Source organism: Lepisosteus oculatus, chromosome 1 (assembly GCF_040954835.1).
Source record: "Lepisosteus oculatus isolate fLepOcu1 chromosome 1, fLepOcu1.hap2, whole genome shotgun sequence".
NCBI lineage: Eukaryota > Metazoa > Chordata > Actinopteri > Semionotiformes > Lepisosteidae > Lepisosteus > Lepisosteus oculatus.
This window is the reverse complement of record NC_090696.1, coordinates 14,791,619-14,812,109: the sequence shown is the minus strand read 5'-3', so window position 1 is coordinate 14,812,109 and position 20,491 is coordinate 14,791,619. Positions and strand designations below refer to the sequence as shown.

The following is a 20,491-nucleotide window of genomic DNA, read 5'->3' as shown; positions in this document are numbered from 1 at the left end:
TCAGAGAATAAATCCTGTTTGTTCCGCTGAAGAACTACGGTAAAAGACAGAGCCCAGCTCCTGGACTAACTGACCGCTGTGTGACCCTTAATTTCTAAAGCACCGGCCACTGCACTAACAGTAGGACAGCAGCTGAGCAGCAAAAAACACAACTTTCAAGCTCAACTCGTGAATGTTTTGGCCAGCACCCTGATATTGCAAGGGCTCTCTCTGTGTCCCCGCAGTGGGGTGCAGAGTGGCGTCCCGTCTGGGCAGCAGCACAAAGAGACGAGGCTGAGTGCAACAACCCCAGACAATGGTGGCAGAGTGCTGAGGTCAGCTCTGGGGGGCTGCTGTTGTTTTTGATCACTACGAGAGTGTGTTTGTGAGAGAGAGTGTGTGTATTTGACTGTGTGTGTGTGTGAGAGAGAGTGTATCTGACTGCGTGTTTGTGAGAGAGTGTGTATTTGACTGTGTGTGTGTGAGAGGGAGAGTGGGAGAGAGAGATTGTGTGAGAGATTGTTAATGTATGTGAAATATTATAAGTGTGAGAGAGTGTGTGAAATATTGTGAGTGTGTGATTGTGTGTGTGAGAGTGAGTGTGCGAGATCATGTGTGTGAGAGAGTGTGTGAAATATTGTGAGTGTTTGATTGTGTGTGTGAGAGTGAGTGTGAGAGTTCATGTGTGTGAGAGAGCGTGTGAAATATTGTGAGTGTGTGAGGGAGAGTGAGAGATTGTGTATGTGTGTATTGTGAGTGTGTGATTGTGTGTGTGAGTGTGTGTCGGTGGTTTTTCATCTCCGCCTCTCTCAGGGGGAGTTGGTGTGGACCAGTGTGTGTTTGACACCTACTAAATATGAACTTAATTAAAGAATTCCTGGCTGCTTGTTTTAATTAGAAGTGTCGAAGCTGACGAGGGGACGTTCCCGAAAGTCTGACGGGAGGGTATTTGCAGCTGAGGGGGGGTGGCCTGCCTCTTGGTTTAAAAGCCTTTGCGGCTCAGCGCAAGTCCAGACAGTCTGATCAGCCCGGCGAGGCAGCAGGACAGCAGGACAGCGTCTGGAGCAGACAGACCTGCGGCTCCTGGCCTCCAGGTCCGTGTGATGCTCTTGAGGCCGTGTTGGGGCGCGTTAGGGAAGGTAAGGGCTTTGCAAATTATCATGTGCAGCCAAATCTGCCCAGTGTCACGGAGAGTGAGAGCTGGAGAGGCTGTTTAATTATTACTAACATAACATTGTCATTAATATTATTATGAACACTAATAGTAATATAAATAAAATTTGATATGAATAAAATACTTAATCCCTGCATCACTACTGTAAGTCTGAGTCCCAGCGTGGCAATGTCTCCCAGCAGAGCAGTGACCACACAGACTGCTCGGGGTCTGTGGGCGGGGAGCTCCAGGTTAGTGTTTCCGTGCTGTGTTGAAGTGTGTTCTAGATTCGTTTGGGCTCTCGAGTTCCACATCACTTCTGGACCCCTGAGTGATGGAGTTCTGGACAGGCCCGGAGGGGCAGCAGGCCTGGGACCCCAGATTCGGGGTAGAAGTGGGGCGATACGGGTGAGTATCCACGCCGTGAACGCGCTGCGTGCAAGAGGCAGAGAGACCAGTACGGGAGAGAGAGATTCATTGTTCCTCCTCCAGCTCTATAAACACACTGGACTTTGCTATCTTAGCTGATGGAGCAGATTGTCTGCACTGACCTGCAGGGTCAGGGTGCTTTTAGTGCTTTCGGCTGATCAGTTCACCACAGCCCCTGTGCAGCGGTTTTGCTGAGCACCACAAGAAATCAGTGCCGCTGCAGTCTGGTTTATGAGTTTATGACAGCAGTGCCACTCCTTGTGTAAACATCCGCTTCCTAAGTGAGCGTCTGTGTGAGGCCCTGCATGCACACAGAGCCAAGCTGTACCAAGGTCAGGTGTGGCTATGGCTGCTGCACTCTTCTGCCTGCTGTGTCACAACTGTGATATTTCCACTCACAGCATCCCCACACGCAGACACCCCGCTCCACACACACTCATACCCCACTCCACACACACTCACACCCCACACACACACTCTTACCCCACTCCACACACACTCACACCCCACATACTCATACCCCACTCCACACACACTCACTCACCCCACACACAAACTCTTACCCCACTCCACACACACTCACACCCCACACACACTCACATGTACACACTCTTACCCCACTCCACACACACTCACCTCCCCGCATACTCATACCCCACTCCACACACACTCACTCCCCATACACATTCACTACACATACACACTTTTATCACACTCCACACACACTCACCCCCACACACACTCAAACCCCAATCTACACACACTCACTCCCCACTCCACACATACACACTCATACCCCACTCCAAACACCTTCACCCCCACACACACTCACACCCAAACCCTACTACAAATACACATTTGTCCCACTACACACACTCATGCCCCACTACACACACACACACTGACATTACACACACACTCATTCCACACACGCTCATACCTCACTCTACACACACTCATACCCCACTCCACACACACTCACCTCCCCACATGCTCATATCCCACTCCACACACACTCACCTCCCCACATACTCATACCCCACTCCACACACACTCACCTCCCCACACGCTCATATCCCACTATACACACTCACCTCCCCACACGCTCATATCCCACTACACACACACTCATACCCCACATACACAGTGCCCCATTAAATGGCTTGGGCTCTGCAATAAGTGGCCAGGGCCCTGTAGGAAGTGGACTGGGCCCTACAGGAAGTGGCTTGGGCCCTGTAGGAAGTGGCCTGGGCCCTACAGGAAGTGGCCTGGGCCCTACAGGAAGTGGCCAGGGTTCTGAGCAGGAGAGCATCTGTCTCAGAGCTGCTCTGTTGTTCCAGATGCCCAGAGGAGAGATTCCAGCTGGAGCCTGATGGGCTGCCAGCTTTCAGCTCCTGGACCATCCCAGGATCACGAAGAGGGGGAGTCCTGCAGGACTACACCAACTGGGCAGCCTGCCCCCTCCCTCCCCGCTGGCCCTTCACCCTGGACCGTCAGCCTGGAGACCCCAGGAAGGCCGAGGTGCCGGGGCGGGAGAGGAAGTGGGGGCTGCTGGAGGGAGTGACCCGGGAGCGTGAGGCAGAGAGCGGGGTGCAGAGAGAGGGGTCGGGACAGCGGAGGGGGCCGTGCAGCCCAAGCCTGCGCAGGGTGGAGCGGAGGAGCCAGAGCGACAGCTACCGGCAGCTGGAGGCCTGGGCCGCCCGCTACTGGCACTCTCTGCCCAGGAAGCGGCACCAGGAGGCGGGCTCCTGGGGGCCCCAAGCGTGGGGGGGGCAGGAGAGCGGGAGGTGGTCGCAGTGGGGTGCCAGGGAGGGTGGGCCACTGCGCCAGGGGGTGCCCAGTGCTGGTCCTCCTGCATCCCTGCGCCGGGGGGTTTATCCAGAGGAACAGAGGACAGTGAACCCCTACCTCAGCCTGCCTCGGCCCCAGAGCCTGCAGCGCCACAGGGGGCCGCAGAGCAAAGAGAACCAGCCCGGGCGGCTTGGCCAGAGGCTGTTTGGCCAGCCCCCTTCTTACGTGCCACCGCCACCCTACAGCTCCCCCCACAGGACAGTGCGGCAACAGGAGCAGGCAGAGAAAAGGGAAGTGAAGAGACCCGGGCATCCCGGAATAGACAGACCCCCATCGGAGTGGGAGCAGCACCCCCACGGCCCTGCCAGCCCCCCTCCTGGGACCTGCAGGAGCGAGAGGGAGAGCGAGGCAGGGGAGGAACGGACAGAGAGAAAGAAAACAGAGAGACCGGGTCTTGAAAGCTGGCGTGAGCAGATTGGGTACAGCACCTGGGGAGGGTCCAGCGCACACCCTAAACCACCGCTAGGGGGCGCCACCCAGGCAGAGCACCCCAGAAACGCACAGGTGGGGGGCAGGCCAGGGGCGGGGGAACCAGAAGTCTCCGGCACCACTAAGACCAAGACGAAGAGGAAGAGCCCAAGGGAGACCGTGTTCTGCCTGGTGTCCCAGCCGGGGGACTCTGCATCCTTCCCAGAAGCCTCAAAATCCTTTTCTCTTCCGAGACCCGGATCCTCAGCCCCGCCCAGTCGGGGGGGCACTGGGGTGGGATCTCTGGGGAGGGCAGGGCAGGAAAAGAGTGAGAGAGCTTCCCACAGCAGAGACAGAGCTCGCGCAGGGCCGGACCCCAGTTTCACGGGGGGTACCTTCCCCCAGGCTCGTTCGCCTCCTCTGGGGCTTGGCAGCAGCTCCAGTCCCCAGCCCGGCCCGGCTCTGACGGACACCTGGCCAGCAGGCGCCCAACAGCACGAGCTGCTCCGAGCCATCCAGAGGGAGCCCGGAGTCCCGACAGACAGCTGGGATCTAAAATTCCAGACTGTGCCGCGGCGGAGAGGCAGGGAGAGGAAGAGAGCTGTCATGACAGGGGTGGATGTCAGCGAAGATGGCACGCCCTCAGCCCCCAGGACAAGAGGACAGCAGGCCGACGGTCCGGACCGGCCCTGGTTCCCCCTCTGGAGAGAGCCCAGCCGCCTGGCCCAGCCCCGGAATTCTCCTTCCCTGCAGGGAGGGACAGGAGACCAGAAGGTAGCGGGAAAGCCAGGAAAAGTCAGGAGCGATTACTACAGCGCAGACAGCAAAGATCAGACTCATTTTCCAAGCCAGGGAGACAAAAGTCAGAACATATACAGCTGTGCAAAGGGCAAATCCCCAAGCAAGCGCTGTTCAGATCGCAGCAAAACAGTGAGGGATTCCTGCCTGGAAGCTGGCAAAGCCCCGATCGATAATCCCAGCGAGAGCAGGGCAGGACATGGGGAAGGGCAGGTGTCAGACCGAGGGGAGAACACAGAGCGAGAACCTGACAGCACCCCCATCAGAAACGGATTCCTGGTCATTGACGCCACCTGTGTTGTAGTCCGGGCTGAATTCATCGTTCCACCCCAAAAAGAGCATGTCAAGTACAGCTCCGCGGCGCCTGCTGACACAGAGCCCTGTACAGACAGCAGCCATTGCCCTGGTCAGCCTGAGTCAAAGGCTGCTGCTCTGAGCCACAGTCCAACCACTGGCGGAGGAGAGACAGGAGACCCTTCGCCCAGCAGGGGGCCCCAGTGGTCTGATCTGCTGCCAAACCACACTTTGAGCAATGAGCACAGGGAGACTCCCAGAACACGACGCCTGCAGGAATCCACTGACAGAGGGCCAAGGGAAGTTCTCAGTCCCCTCCCCACTGGTCCGCGGATCCCTGCCAATGAAACTTTGGAAGAGCGAGCCGTGAGGATCTTGGGAATCCCCCTCCAGGATTCAGGGTCCGAGCTGGGGGGTGTCCCCTGCCCGATTTCCGAGAGAGAGCCGTTAACAAGCAAACCCATGTGGTTGGACGCCATAGAGCAGCCTGGTGTCCAGCCGCCTGTCAATGACTTGGGCCAGGCTGACACCAGGGAGGCTGAGCAGACAGTGGAAGTGTCAGGGCAGGACGCCTGTCTGTTCACAGCTGAGATCCAGCTGCACAGAAGCTCCAGCAGATTTGTGAAGGGAGAGGACAGTGTCTCTGGTTTGGAGACAGCAGAGACACGGGACAGTGTATCTGGTTTAGCACCAGCAGAGACAGAGGACAGTGTGTCCAGTTTGGAAACAGCAGAAAGAGGGGACTGTGTCTCTGGATTAGCAACAGTAGAGACAGGGGATAGTGTCTCTGGTTTGGAGACAGCAGAGACAGAGGACAGTGTCTCTGCTTTGGAAACAGCAGGAAGAGGGGATAGTGACTCTGGGTTGGAGACAGCAGAGACAGAGGACAGTATGTGTGGTCTGGAGACAGCAGAGACAGACAACAGAGAAGCGCCTCTCAGATACACATGCCTTTCACTGGAAGAAACGCAGGAACTACCCCAGGACAAAAAGACTGTCTGCAAGAGAGAGTCCTTAGCTCTTCCTCTGCTCAACCCAGAGGAGATTCACTCCTCCTCTCCCACTCCCCGTCTCTCTCACTCTCCTCTTCTCCCCTTCTCTTCCTGTCCTAGTAACCCTCCCTGCCCAATGCCTGGCTCCCCTCAATCCCATTCACCCTCCCTCTCTCCTTCCCAGTCTCCCTCCCTGTCTCCCTCCCTGTCTCCTTCCCAGTCTCCTTCCCAGTCTCCCTCCCTGTCTCCTTCCCAGTCTCCTTCCCTGTCTCTTTCCCAGTCTCCTTCCCAGTCTCCCTCCCTGTCTCCTTCCCAGTCTCCATCCTTGTCTCCTTCCCAGTCTCCATCCCTGTCTCCCTCCCAGTCTCCTTACCAGTCTCCCTCCCAGTCTCCTTACCAGTCTCCCTCCCTGTCTCCACCCCTGTCTCCTTCCCTGTCTCCCTCCCAGTCTCCCTCCCTCTCTCCTTCTGCTGCCAGGTGCCACAGCCCTGACACCCATTTCCAGGGGAGGGTGCTTCGCTCTTGCCTCCTGCCCCATCCTCCTCCTCCTCCCCTACCCAGGAAGTGGTCTCCTTACCCCAAGACCCTCAGAGAGGCAGTCTTCCGCATTCGCAGGCATACCGCCCCCGATTCGGAAACCGAGGAGGAAGAGGAGTGGGCAGAGCACTGGGAGCGTGGAGAGAGGATGGGAAAAGAGGTGGACGATTCTGAGGTGTCTTCTTTTGGGGCTAGAAGCGAAGAGTCAGGACCTCAAGGCTCTCAAAGCACAGAGGTTCGAGGACCAGATGAGACTGGCATGTCAGAAGAGATGGGATCTCTGGAAATCTCCAGGAGGGGGGAGGAGCTACAGGGCGGTATGGGGGAGGGGCCACGTATTGATGTGGAGGAGGGGCTAAATAGTGATATGGGGGAGGGGCTACAGATCGATGTGGGGGAAGGGCTACAGTGGGATGTGGGGGAGGTTCTTAAGAGTGATATGGGGGAGAGGCTACAGTGGGATATAGGGGAGGGGCTACAGGGGGGTGTAGGGGAGGGGCTTCAGATTGATGTGGGGGAGGATCTTAAGAGTGATATGGGGGAGGGGCTACAGAATGATATGGGGGAGAGACTACAGAGGGATATGGGGGCGTGGCTACAGGGGGATGTAGGGGAGGGGCTACAGTGGAGTCTGGGGAAGAGGTTACTAGGTAGCCTGAAGGAGGAGCTTCGAAATGAGCTGGGGGCAGAGCTATCTGGGAGCCCAGGGGAGGGATTGCCGGAAGGGTTTCAAGGAGCTCTGTGGGAGAGTCTGCAGGACAGTCTGGGGGAGCAGATAAAAATAAGGGCCGAGGAAGCCGACGCGCTGTCCTGCAGCAGCTCCGACAGTCACACCTCCCGGGACACTGTGATCATGGGTCAGCCAGCGTCCTTTGGCAGGGAGGAGGGGAAGGAGGATGGAAGTTTTGGGGAGCCAGAGGCACGTGTGGGGAGCAGAACTGGGGAGATGGATGGGGAAATGGGAGGGGGTGTAGGAGTAGTGGGTGAGAAAGAGTCTCCGAATGAGGGGTCTGGTCTAGGAGGGAGTGTCTGGGATCCAGAGAGAGAGCAGCTGGGAAGTCCTGGAGAACCGGAGCCTGATGTGTTTGAGATGAAGAGTGGGCAGGAGGAGGATGAGGAGGAGAGCGGAGATCTGGGGCCCACTGAAACAGGGCTAGGAGGGGGAGAGGAAGCTGGGGTGCCCAGAGAGGGGGAGAGTCACCACAGCAAGAGGCACCCTGATGGAGAAGAGGAGGGGGGCTTGCGAGGGGCTGTAAGGGACAGCAGTGAGGCGGGAGCAGGGTGTGTGGACACCACTCGAGGCAGAGGAGGTGCTGAGGAAGAGCTGGCCCAGGAGGAGGGAAGGCAGGGAGAAAGTGGGGTGTTCAGCCATGAGGCTAACGAGGGTGAGGGGGGTGCGGATCTTGAGGGGGAGCCGAGGGGGAATGATGACAGGGAGCAGGAGAGCAGCAGCACTGGGGCTGATGGGAAACCAGGGGAGCCGGTCAGCGCAGGAGGGGCCGGGGAGCGTGACAACGAGAAGAGCCTGGGATCGCCTGGCCGACACGCGCGGGCTCCGTCAACCCCGCTGGCTGCCGTGACGACTGAAGCTTTGGACCCCGGGCCACAGCAGCACGACCCTGATTGGCCCACTCCACTGAAGGAGCGCCCCCCGTCCCTTCAGACCCGCACGGGGGGCGGACCCCCAACAGAGAATCAGGGGGCGCTTTACTGGCCCCAGGAGGAGGCGGCCAACCCCTGCATCGCGGAAATCCTGCAGCAGCTGAGAGAGACGGAGAGGGCTCTGTTTGGAGGAGAGTAGACCGCGACAGCCTGAGACTCGCTATCTGTGTCCATCTTGTCTGAGGTCACAGCATGTCCAGTAATCAGACCATCATCACCACAGCAGTGACGGGCTCCCGATTCCTGCTGGCTGGGCACAGGACTCACACTGAGAACGCCCTCCTTCTGACCTCTGACCTGTGTTCCTTCTGAACCAGGACACGCAGACAGCTGTGAGCGTGAGCTCTGGTCTCCTCTCCCTGCGCCGGTGACTCAGACAGGACAGGGCTAATTACACCTTTGCTCCAAATGAGGTTTGCTGTGGTTGGATAATTACCCAGTTACCCCCAGATCATTCCGGTAGGCTTTCATTTGTTGCCCTTGGAAGTACCCATGTGGACGTGCTCGAACCTGTGTGCGCCAGGCGTGCTGGCCTTGTGTATTGTAGCAGAAGCACTCCCGTTGCACAGCAGTCCGAGCCGGCCCGGAGGTCACTTCGGCTGGCAGGTCGCACCAGAGCCCAGCAGTGCGTGGAACCCGACACGGATCGAGCTGCTGTGCAGTGGGAGTCAGAATGCAGCTTCCTTCCGCCTGTGGAGTAGCTAACGCTGGCTGTGATGTTTGGACAGCGGGCCTCATAACAACATATAAAGAACGACACCGCTAGCACTTTGTACAAGCAAAATTGTTTCATGTCCAAGAAATCACATTATAATAAAAGGCAAACAAAACCGTGGACGTGGTGTGGTTAACTCTTCTCCTGGAATGGCTCCCTCTCATAATATTCTCTCATATATTTGATTCTGGCTTAACATTTGACCCACATGTGCAGCATACTGTCCAAACATCTTTTTTTCACCTTAGAAATATCGCTAGACTACGCCCTATGCTATCATTAACTGTGGCTGAAAAGCTGATCAACACATTTGTGTTCTCTTGAATTGACTACTGTAATGCTCTACTTGCTGGGGTATCTAAATCTACTTTGAACAAACTGCAGTATGTCCAAATTTCAGCAGCCAGAATCCTGACCAGGTCTAGTGCAAGTGTTCACATTACTCCTATCCTGGAGTCCTTGCACTGGCTTCCGGTCAAATTCCGTGTAGACTTTAAAATCTGCATGTCTTGGCACCTCAGTACCTGTCTGAACTATTATCGCCCTACTCCCCACCTCGCAACCTTCGCTCTTCTAATTCTGCTCTCCTTACTGTCCCCCAAGCCCGTCTACATTGTATGGGTGACAGGGCCTTCTCCTGTTACACCCCCAAGCTCTGGAACTCTCTCCCCAAGGATATCAGAGAGTCGCCTTCTCTAAACTCCTTCAAATCCAGATTTAAAACCCTCTTCTTCAGAAAAGCCTTTACTTAATTCCATTCTTCACCCCTCTGCTTTTATAATAATAATAATAGCTTACACTTATATAGCGCTTTTCTGGACACTCCACTCAAAGCGCTTTACAGGTAATGAGGACTCCCCTCCACCACCACCAGTGTGCAGCCCCATCTGGATGATGCAACGGCAGCCATAGTGCGCCAGAATGCTCACCACACATCAGCTATCAGTGGGGAGGACAGCAGAGTGATGAAGCCAGTTCAGAGATGGGGATTATTAGGAGGCCATGACTGGTAAGGGCCAATGGGAAATTTGGCCAGGACGCCGGGTTACACCCCTACTCTTTTCGAGAAACACCCTGGGATTTTTAATGACTTTTTAAAGGACCTCGGTTTTACGACTCATCCGAAGGACGGCGCCTGTTTACAGTATAGTGTCCCCGTCACTATACTGGGGCATTAGGACCCACACAGACTGCAGGGTGAGCGCCCCCTGCTGGCCCCACTAACACCTCTTCCAGCAGCAACCTTAGCTTTCCCAGGAGGTCTCCATCCAGGTACTGACCAGGCTCACACCTGTTTAGCTTCAGTGGACTGCCAGTTGTGAGTTGCAGGGTGATATGGCTGCTGGCTTTTCTTAGTACCACCATCCACGCTCTCCTCTATATATTGTAATTGTGTTTTATCTTGTGTATTCTTTTTATTTATTGTTGTTGTCATCCTGTAAAGCGCTTTGAGAAGCCACGTTTAAAGGTGCTGTATAAAATAAAGTTTATTATTATTATTATTATTATTATTAATGCAACCCCTGAGTGTATTAAACTCTTAGAAAACTTTCTTTTTTCCAAATAAGGGCCCTATATACGACATCTCCTGGTCTTCCCTTTTTGTGAATGGAGCTCAGCTGTTGCGCCATGACCAGACGGCGAGGCTGCACGGTGCCAACAGCTCACCTGCCTGCTGGAGGCGGGACTTTACCCCTGTTCACCCCCCACCCCCGAGTTATAGCCCTCAGAGAGCTCAGACTCCCTCTTGTCGTTTCGGTGCCGGGCTGTTCCTCTGGAAGGGGGTGAAGGCGAAAACCCGTAAGCACCGGTGAGACAAACGAAATTTACGGACAATAACCCGCTATTTGCGTTTACAAAACCCGAGCGACACCTTAAAAGCAATCAATAGCACAATAAACTCCGCCGAGACCTGTGTACATGTCATTGTCGGACGAAATGGCTTGCAGGCAGCCCCTGTGACCCCGGGCAGCGGCGGGAGCTGGAGGTATAAGATATATGAGACATGAGGCGGCTCGGCAATACGAAGATCTTCGCCATCTTTCGTCCAGGTGAGACGCAACGGTGCCGGACAGCAGCTCCGGTCGACCGGCGCGCCCGTTTAGTTCGCTTTTCCACCACAATCCCGCCAGCGCGCAGACAGGCGGCCAGCAGGTGGCGGGCTAGCGGCCCACGATCAGGCAGTTGAGACTACACTGGGAATGAACCAGTCCCGTACACCCGCGATTCCCACCCGTCACGGACCCAGACCCGGCAGACACTCCCGGGGTGAGAGTCAGTGCGCCAGGATACTCCTGATCCAGGGGGACCAAATTAATCCATCGAGCGCTTCCGGTGGAGCAGGAGAATGAAAAGGCGCTACCTGGGTTAAAAAATTAAGTAAACTCAAAACAAGCGTTTGTTGTCTTCGACTAAAAATAAGATATTAAAAAGAATCTCACAGTGAGAACATGTGAGAACGTGTAAAAACGTCGCGTTTGTTCAAGAACCCCGCCGCACTGCATTAGAAATTGTTCGTCATTTTCGGTGTATTTATTGTTTCGATTGGGAGGAATATTATAAAGCACAGCACATGCATTTGACAAGCATTATTTGAATCTGAGTAACTAAGCTAAGTTAAACTAAGCACACACTAGCTAAACTCTGACCCTGCGGTTTTCTCTGGTGCAGTAGAATTTACTCAATTAATTACCGAATATGTATTGATTAAATAACTGCAAGTCTGTAAGCCCGGGTTGGGAGAGTTGAAAACAATTTAAAGATATACCGAGAGACATGATACGGGTTTTCTTACTTATATATGTTATACGTGTATTCTGTACGTACAGGATTTTGCGGCATGTTAAGATTTTTCATGTTAATACTACTTACATTGGGATTAGTATATTCTTGTGTACAGCTGTACTGTTTCAAGAGTTTGTCTCAGTTGTAACCATTTTACGATTTGTGTATACTGTATTTTAATATACTGGATATTACATTCCGTTTTCTAGGTCTTCATTGTAAATGGGAATTTCTTCTATTAGATTTACGTGATAGATTAAAAAAATAACCAAATAGTTAAATATCGACGTGCAGGTATAGGCGTCTTGCTCTAAAGCTCTGGAGCTCGCTCCGGGTAACTCCTACAAACTTGTTTTTTCGGGCTTTAGTTCGATCAGTTTTTATCTTCCCTGTTTAATTGCTGTTGATTTTTTCTTCTTTTCCGCGTTTTTAATCTGTCTCTTTGTTTCTTCACTTGTTGATCTTTTTTTTACCCCGTAACGTCCCCTCACACTGCTGATGTACGTGTTGTCACATACTGGGACACGAGCAATGCTTTTTCATAACTGTGAAGTTCTTCCTCCGGCCGCTGGGAGGCAGCAGACCTCCCCAATGTGTGGAGTTTCTCTGTCCCGTGTTACTCTTACTCTATGCGTGATTGACACCTTCACGAGCCACCCAGTGAATCGATTAAAGAGCCGGCGGCCAATGAGAAGAGCGAGGGGGGAGGGTTCTACGAGTTAACATGTCATTGCGGGTGTCTGCGTGTTGTCATGTGTCCTGTCTTATTTATTTTTAAATTATTAAAAAAAGAGTTTTTAAATACCCATTAATTGATGCTCGGACAACAAAGGTAAGCGGTTTTCTGTTGTTGCTTGGTCGAGACTGTGCGAGGGGTTGTTGTTGTTGTTTATTTAATGAGTGTACCTCAGATAAGCGAGTTTTCGTGGGCCAGTTCTGGATTAACCTTTGTCAGAGGTAACCTGGACGAGTGTCCGTGAATAAATCTATACGTGCGACACAGTCCTGAAAACTGCCCAGACTTCACACTGGTGCGGCGGCACGTCAGGGTGAATGTAACTCGCGGGAGGAGCCCTCTAAAATGCGATTTTGATTATTGGTCGGCTTGTTTCCATGTGTGAAGTTTTACTGGCGACGGAGCTGGGGTTTTAAAAACGCAGTAAGTTGGTCGTTATCGGGAAGGTAGAAGGGGCGACTTCTGAAGCGGCCTGCCGGTTTCGTGTGGACGTGTGGACGTGTGGACCGCTGTGGGGTTCGTGGAGGGGCTCTGAAGCTTTTCTTCCGCCGGCCGGCGAAGCGGCCGGTCAGGCGCTGACGTCACAGTCAGCTGGGCTCGCGTGCAGGTGGGGGCCCTTCGAATGGCAAAGCAAGCAGGTGCAGATTGCAATCTCTGGTATCTCTGGCGCCGTCGCTTGACATGCGGGCGGGCAGACCCGCAGCTCTCATCGGGAGTCATGCGGTGATGTTGCAGGCCGGTTGTACCCATATTAGCCAAGAACAGTGGCGATGTGCAGGAACTGTGGCAGGGTGGACCCCATTTCGCCGGCGATCCTGCCCGGCCCTGGGTTTCCCCACTGTGTTGTACGGTCCCGTAGTCCGTCCTTTCCCAGTGAATGCGTTGTAATAGCAGAGGGAAGCGATTGTGCTTCTCCGCGCCCCAGGAGGAGCTGTGGGCTGGGGGGCGAATGGGGTGAGAGTGTGTGTCCCCATCACCGACCCGGTCAGCTGCAGGTGGCCAGCCTTCGGGACCAGTCCACGCTGCAGTCCCAGCAGCTGAGCTGTGGCCACGAGGTGATGAGTCTCCTGTCCTCGTGAAGGAGGAAAGAGTGATTCATTAGAACAGGAGAAAGGTCATGAGGGAGAGAGGACCCTTGTACCCGTCTGGCTCGTCGGGTCGGTAGTAGCTAATTGATCTCACGCTGAAGCTTCTTGAAAGAAGCCAGGGCATCACCTTCAGCGACATGGCTGGGCAGCTTGTTCCACACTCCCACCACCCTTTGTGTAAAGAAGTGCCCCCTGTCCTGACTGGAGGATCTTATCCAGCTTTTTCCGAAAAGGTGCCAGGGTACTCGATTCAAGCACATGGCTGGGCAGCTTGTTCCACACTCCCACCACCTTTTGTATAAAGTACAACATCTTGTTCTTTGTAATAAATGCACTTTATGCAGTTTCCAGTTGTGCGGAGTGGTTCTTGTGTCGGTTCAGGCTGAAGACATCCGATTAGTTTGGCTCGTCTTTGGGCAGAGAGCTGTGCTTGTTCCCCTGGTCTCCCTCCCCTGGGCCGGAGCCCCAGGGTGGCTGTGAAACTGCCTGGAAGAGGCCCAAGCCAGCGTCTGTCAGGACCTTGGGACTGGGAAAGGTCGGGGGGGGATTAGGTTTCTGTTAAGACTTTAAGTCCCAAGAAACCAATGTTGAAAACCTTGCTCACACTGGGGAGCACACAGGGCTGTTCTGATCTCAGATGCTGTTTGTTTCTGAAAGTGTTCAGGGGCTATTCTGGGTTACCTAAGGAGGCTGGAGTTCCTCTCACTCCCTCAGTCCCACCTCACTTTTCTGTCTCCCGTCCCTCTCCTCACTCACTCCTCTCTCCTCTCCTGTCACTTTTCTCTCTCTCTCTCTCCTCTCTCACTCCTATGCCGTCTCTCTGTCGCTCCCCTGCTTTTCTTTCTCTCTTCCTATCTCCTGTCTCCCTCTCCTCTCTTGCACCTCACCCGTCTCTCCCTCCAGTTTCTCGTGATCTCTGCTGGGAAAAGGGATCTGATCCTTGGGCAGCTCTTGAGGCCCTGCTTGTGTCGCTGTAGTAAAGGGAAAACATGAAGCTGGGGGTCTGAAGAAGTGCGGTTGTGCAGTTTTGTTCTTTCTTTATCCTTGAACAGCACCAGAGTGCATTAAGTTGAAAAATATTCAGATAACCCATTACCTTGGAATATGCTCATCAAGGTTCTCTCTTTCCATTGTTTTTATCTTTAATTGTTATACTCTAGGCTTCCTAAAGGCTGTAGTTTCTTTGGCTTTATTATGGTGCTTTATTGTGAATAATGGCACGTCTCCTGCCTGGAGCCTAGAGCCGTCTCGCTGCTGTAATCTCAATGGTGACACGCCAGCGCTGAGGGGTGTGTGCGTGCCGCAGCAGAACCCGCTGGTTGCGTTTTCCCCGATAAAGCTGGAAACGTGAGTTTGACTCCCAGGTTCAACCTTTCCTGCTACTTCCGTCCCGCCAGTGGATGGGCTGGTCCCGGCTGCACTGCGTCCGGCCAGGGGAGGACAGTCCATCCAGAGTGTTTCCTACTGTAGTGCGGTACTGGGGCAAAGAGCTCTGTGTGCGGTGGCGGTGTGTGTCTGTGTGTGCGTGTGGGGAGCAGTCTGGGTGGTCCCGAGGCTCAGTGCTGTTGGTGGTGTAAACCTGAAGAGACAGCTCCAGGACTGTGGGTGTTCCCTGCTGTCCTGATCCCCTTCCCGAGGCGAGACTGGGCGTTCCGAACGGAGCTCCTAATCCCGGGGCTGTGCTCTCCAGGATCGGGGCTTTGAAGACAGGGGGCGGGCGGCTCTTTCAGGTCTGTACCTCCCAGCATCCCGAGTTCCCCCAGTGTCTTTATCCCTCCCGCGTCTGGGAATCCCGGCACCTGGGGATCTCTCCTGCTCCTCTCGGCAGGAGTGAGGCGTCCTCGAGTCTGCAGGTTGTCATCAGGCGCTCCGTGCTGAACCGGGCTCCGATCGAGAGCGATGTGGGGGCAGGAGAGGGCGATGTGTCGGGGCGGGGGGCAGGGAGCAGTGCGGGGGGGCAGGAGAGGGCGATGTGGGGGCAGGAGGAAGCAGGGCAGGAGGGGGCAGTGGTTGGGGGGGCAGGAGGGGGCAATGTGTCAGGGGGGCAGGAGGAAGCAGGGCAGGGAGGGCAGGAGGGGGCAATGTGTCAGGGGGGCAGGAGGGAGCAGTGCTGGGGGGGCAGGAGGGGGCGATGTGTCGGGAGGGGGGGGCAGGGATCAGGGCAGGGGGGGCGTATTAAGGCTTTGCTCTGAGCAGCGCTGCAGCACAGAGGGGATTTTGCTCCGGTTGTCACGAGTCTGCTGCTGCTGGTGCTGACCCTGAAGCGGCTCGAGAGCTGAGTTTCAGGGGCTCCTGCTGCCTGCAGTCACACGCGGAGGGGCTGGCTCGAAGGGCGAATACAGGTGCTGTCTTGCGGTGTGTTTCTGTGTCATTTTGCGCTGGGTGGCTTTGTGTCCTGGGGGGTGTCCCCGGCAAGCAGGAGGGTGTGACAGTGGGGCTCGGCAGCCGTTGGGGAGGGGAGGGGCAGGGCGAGCTGCGAGCTGCAGATATGAGAGAGAGAGGAGGGGGTCCTCTGCTCCCTGCGCCACAGTCTGCGCACAGCACTCCTCTCTCCCGCTCTCAGGCTCACCAGTCTGCTGGGGCTCCTGGCTCTGTCCGGCCTGGTCTCCCGCCACAGTAAGTACAGCTGGCCTGCTGCGGCTGCTGCCTCCTGCTCTGGTAGCCTTGAGTGCTTAATTATACAGGAACTCTGTGACTGCTGTGTTCAGTGTTTAATTACAGGCCTGTGAATGTGGGACACCACTGTGTTCAGTGTTTAATTACAGGCCTGTGAATGTGGGACACCACTGTGTTCAGTACTGGTTGTTGGTGTTGAGCAATTACAGGTCTGTGACATTGGGACACTGACTGCTGTGTTCAGTACTGGCTGGTGGTGATGAGTAATTATAGCTCTGTAATATAGGGGTACTGACTGCTGTGTTCAGTACTGGGTGGTGGCGGTGAGTAATTACAGTTCTATAACTGCAGTACACATACCACTGTGTCCAGTGCTAGCTGGTGGTAATGAGTAGTTATAGCCTTGTGAAAGTGGGGAACTAACTGCTGTGTTCAGGCCCTGCCTGGTAGTGTTGAGTATTTAATTACAGTTCTGTGACTGTGGAACACTAACCACTGGGTTCAGGCAGTGAACGGGGACGTCCAGGTTTAATGTCAGCTCTGTGACATTGGACGCTGACCACGGTGCTCAGGCCATGTCTGGTGGTGTTGAGTATTTAATTACAGCTCTGTGAAATAGGCTCACTGACTGCTGCGTTCAGCGTTGGGTGATGATTTTGAGTATTTAATTACAGTTTTGTGACTATGGTGGTGGTGAGTGTTTAACTACAGCTCTGTTACTGCCAGGCACTGACTGCTGTGTTAAGTTTCTTTCTGGTGGTGTTGAGTATTTTATTAAAGATCTGTGACTGGGACACAGACCACTATTCAGTGCTGGGTACTGTGGAGTATTTATTTACAGCTCTGTGGTTGTAGAATGCTGACTGCTGTGTTCAGTACTGGCTGTTGGTGTTGAGTATTTAATTACAGCTCTGTGAAATAGGCTCACTGACTGCTGCGTTCAGCGTTGGGTGATGATTTTGAGTATTTAATTACAGTTTTGTGACTATGGTGGTGGTGAGTGTTTAACTACAGCTCTGTTACTGCCAGGCACTGACTGCTGTGTTAAGTTTCTTTCTGGTGGTGTTGAGTATTTTATTAAAGATCTGTGACTGGGACACAGACCACTGTTCAGTGCTGGGTACTGTGGAGTATTTATTTACAGCTCTGTGGTTGTAGAATGCTGACTGCTGTGTTCAGTACTGGCTGTTGGTGTTGAGTATTTAATTACAGCTCTGTGAAGGTGGGGCATTTACTGCTGTGTCAGTCTCTTTCAGGTGGTCTTGAGAGTTCCAGTTCAGTCTGGACACTGTGGGGTTGCTGGGGAGCTGTGCAATGAGGGTTGTGGGGTCAGGGGTGCTCAGTGTCCTGGGACCTATGGCCAATGTTACCTCTAATTCATAATGGCTTGTGTGCGCAAAAACAATCAAATTGTGCAATTTTTTTCCCCATTGACAAATACTTGTGCCCACTAAACTGAGTGCATGTGAAACTGTAAACCTGAAATTATTTTTTGTTAATTATTCTATATTGGGCCTCTTGCAGGCAGTCTCATGTGGTCAATTTCAGTTCAGTTTCCAATGTGTGCTGATTTCATGACCTGTGACATATGGGTCACCTGTCCTGTGCTGTGTGTGTGTCTGCAGTCTCCAGTAGTCTTGGTGTTCACTGTGCTGTTTCCGTGTGTGTGCAGACTCCAGTGGACATGGTGTTCACTGTGCTGTTTCTGGACATGGTGTTCACTGTGCTGATTCTGTGTGTGTGTCTGGTCTGCAGACTCCAGTGGACATGGTGTTTACTGTGCTGATTCTCTGTGTGTGTGTGTGCCTGCAGACTCCAGTGGACATGGTGTTCACTGTGCTGATTCTGTGTGTGTGTCTGGTCTGCAGACTCCAGTGGACATGGTGTTCACTGTGCCGTTTCTGTGTGTGTGTCTGATCTGCAGACTCCAGAGGACATGGTGTTCACTGTGCCGTTTCTGTGTGTGTGTCTGATCTGCAGACTCCAGAGGACATGGTGTTCACTGTGCCGTTTCTGTGTGTGTGTCTGATCTGCAGACTCCAGAGGACATGGTGTTCACTGTGCCGTTTCTGTGTGTGTGTCTGATCTGCAGACTCCAGAGGACATGGTGTTCACTGTGCCGTTTCTGTGTGTGTGTCTGATCTGCAGACTCCAGAGGACATGGTGTTCACTGTACTGGTTCCGTGTGTGTGTCAGCTGATTTCAGTGGAGTGCTATATATATATAAGATCTCTTTATTGGCCATATACAAATTCTTACATTAGGAATTTGTCTTTTCACATACCCCAGCTTGCTCTCCATGAGACACACAGACAGAGAGAGAAGCTTGGGGTCAGAGCGCAGGGTCAGCCATTGTACAACACCCCTGGAGCAGCTGGGGTTAAGGGCCTTGCTCAGGAGCCCAACGGAGTAGGATTCCTCTGCGGGATTTGAACCAGCAACCTTCCAGCCACAGGCGCAGATCCTTAGCCACAGTTATGAAGTAACAGGCTGTTACTGCTGACACTGTCTTGGCGAGAGAGCTGCAGGCAGATGTCCACTCTGCTCCTGTGTCCAGGCTGGGCAAGAGGCCTCCATCTCCCCGCATTGTGAGGAGGAGCGGAGCAGCGCGGGCTGGAGCTGTTTATCTCACAGCCTCGGGGCCACGAGGCGGCGGGTTCTGCCGAGTCATGCTGGCTCAGGGCTTTTTTTCCATTTTTACCTCATTCTCTGCCCTTTCCTAAGTGTCAGCTAGCCTCTGTTTTGAAGGGGCCAGGAGAAAAAGGGATGTGACTTTGCTTGTTGTGGTCTGAAACAGCTGCGTCTACAGTATGTGCCCTGACCAGCTTCCACTCCTCTGCTTGTGTAGCTGTTCTGGGAGGGGGGGGCTGAGCGCTGTGCTCCCCGCTCGGGCGTCCCGTGACCCCTTCTCAAGGCCGGAGGCTGTGCGCTCCAGCAGGCCCTGTGCGTCTGTGTGTCTGGGACACGGCTGCACATGAGAAATACCGCCGGCTGCAGACACCGCGCTCCCGCACACCCAGGCGGAGAGGTGGGCTCGTCCGGTCGCTTGTCCAGCAGCTGAGAGGGGTGGTCGGTCTGCCGCTGCTGGCCCAGTGCAGGGGGGGGAGTGGGGATCTCTCTGCCCACTGCCCAGCTGAGACACTGGGGCGCTAGGCTCTGTGTCAGGGGAGAAGAGATAAGAGTTAGCGCCTGGGTTGTGTTCTGCAGGACTGACGCCATGGTCATCGCCGTCTCTCTTGCCTCCCCCAGGTACGGTTTCTCCCCCCGAGAGCTTCCACATTCCTCCTCTGCCCCCAGCGGCGGCTGGCACCATGCCCACGAGCCATGAGCCCTCCATTCAGGAAGGTAAGTGTTCAGGGGCGTACCTCCCGACGTGAGCTCAGAGTTCGGCACTCTGGGTGTGTCTTCAGAGGGTCGTGGGTTCGAGTCTGCTGGGGAGGGAGGGGGGCTCCTGTACTCTCCGTGTGAGTCCTGCCACGGGCTCCTGGGTGTCCTGCAGCCAGGTGAGGCCTGGGAGAGGTGAAAGACTGGACCCCACACAAGTTCCTTCTGGGTCCGAGTGTCCCGCTGGATCGCAGAGCCTTGCTGTGTCTCTGGTCCTGTCCAAGATCTGCGATTTCCTGCGAACAAGGGGTTAACGTCACGCAGCACAAACAGCAGGGTCATGCTAGAGCTTGTGCAATTCTACAGAGCAGAAAACAGAACACTCTGTCCTACAGCACTGGCCTGTGAGAGAGAGAGACACTGGCACACAGCCCCTGAGCTACACTGGCCTGTGTGAGAGAGAGACACTGGCACACAGCCCCTGAGCTACACTGGCCTGTGTGAGAGAGAGACACTGGCACACAGCCCCTGAGCTACACTGGTCTGTGTGAGAGAGACCCTGGCTCACAGCCCCTGTGCTGCACTGGTCTGTGTGAGAGAGAGAGAGACACTGGCACACAGCCCCTGAGCTACACTGGCCTGTGTGAGAGAGAGACACTGGCACACAGCCCCTGAGCTGCACTGGTCTGTGTGAGAGAGAGACACTGGCACACAGCCCCTGAGCTGCACTGGTCTGTGTGAGAGAGACCCTGGCTCACAGCCCCTGAGCAGGACTGGCCTGTGTGAGAGAGAGACACTGGCTCACAGCCCCTGAGCAGGACTGGCCTGTGTGAGAGAGAGACACTGGCTCACAGCCCCTGAGCTGCACTGGTCTGTGTGAGAGAGAGACACTGGCACACAGCCCCTGAGCAGGACTGGCCTATGGGAGAGAGACACTGGCACACAGCCCCTGAGCAGGACTGGCCTGTGGAATAGAGACACTGCTTCAGGCTCTGTTACCTCGTACAAGATCTACAGAAGAAGCAGAACAGGAGAAATGAGAGAGAATCTCCCCTTGCTGTTTGAATATATGTTCAGCCCACATGTGGGAGATCTCCAGCCCCTAGGTTTAATTCTATACCCGAG

The 20,491-nt window shown here is 54.5% G+C and overlaps 2 protein-coding genes across 8 annotated transcripts in view; both read left to right on the top strand.

Moving 5' to 3' along the window:
- Nucleotides 1-340: 340 nt before the first annotated feature.
- LOC102685512 (uro-adherence factor A-like) lies at nucleotides 341-8,938 on the top strand. 3 transcript variants are annotated; one of them, XM_069198528.1, is made up of 3 exons: nucleotides 341-1,118; nucleotides 1,420-1,540; nucleotides 2,902-8,938. In XM_069198528.1, exons 2-3 carry the CDS (start codon nucleotides 1,467-1,469, stop codon nucleotides 8,240-8,242), a joined length of 5,415 nt encoding a protein of 1,804 aa, XP_069054629.1. In that variant the 5' UTR covers nucleotides 341-1,118; nucleotides 1,420-1,466; the 3' UTR covers nucleotides 8,243-8,938. The 3 variants fall into 3 exon arrangements, with proteins under 3 accessions (XP_069054629.1, XP_069054536.1, XP_069054578.1); XM_069198435.1 differs by having other exon boundaries at nucleotides 1,410-1,540; XM_069198477.1 differs by having other exon boundaries at nucleotides 341-1,540.
- A 1,870-nt stretch (nucleotides 8,939-10,808) lies between these two features.
- Nucleotides 10,809-20,491, top strand: part of slc11a2 (solute carrier family 11 member 2) — a 26,426-nt gene continuing 16,743 nt past the window's right edge. Inside the window, exons 1-2 of one of the 5 annotated variants that reach the window (XM_069197850.1) lie at nucleotides 10,809-10,869; nucleotides 19,292-19,387. In XM_069197850.1, coding sequence (XP_069053951.1) covers nucleotides 10,824-10,869; nucleotides 19,292-19,387 — 142 coding nt within the window. In that variant the 5' untranslated portion in view covers nucleotides 10,809-10,823. Of the gene's footprint in view, nucleotides 10,870-12,312; nucleotides 12,435-15,682; nucleotides 15,769-15,943; nucleotides 16,043-18,968; nucleotides 19,071-19,291; nucleotides 19,388-20,491 lie in introns of those variants that run through there. The other 4 variants (XM_069197962.1, XM_069198111.1, XM_069198013.1 and 1 more) reach the window with 4 other exon arrangements.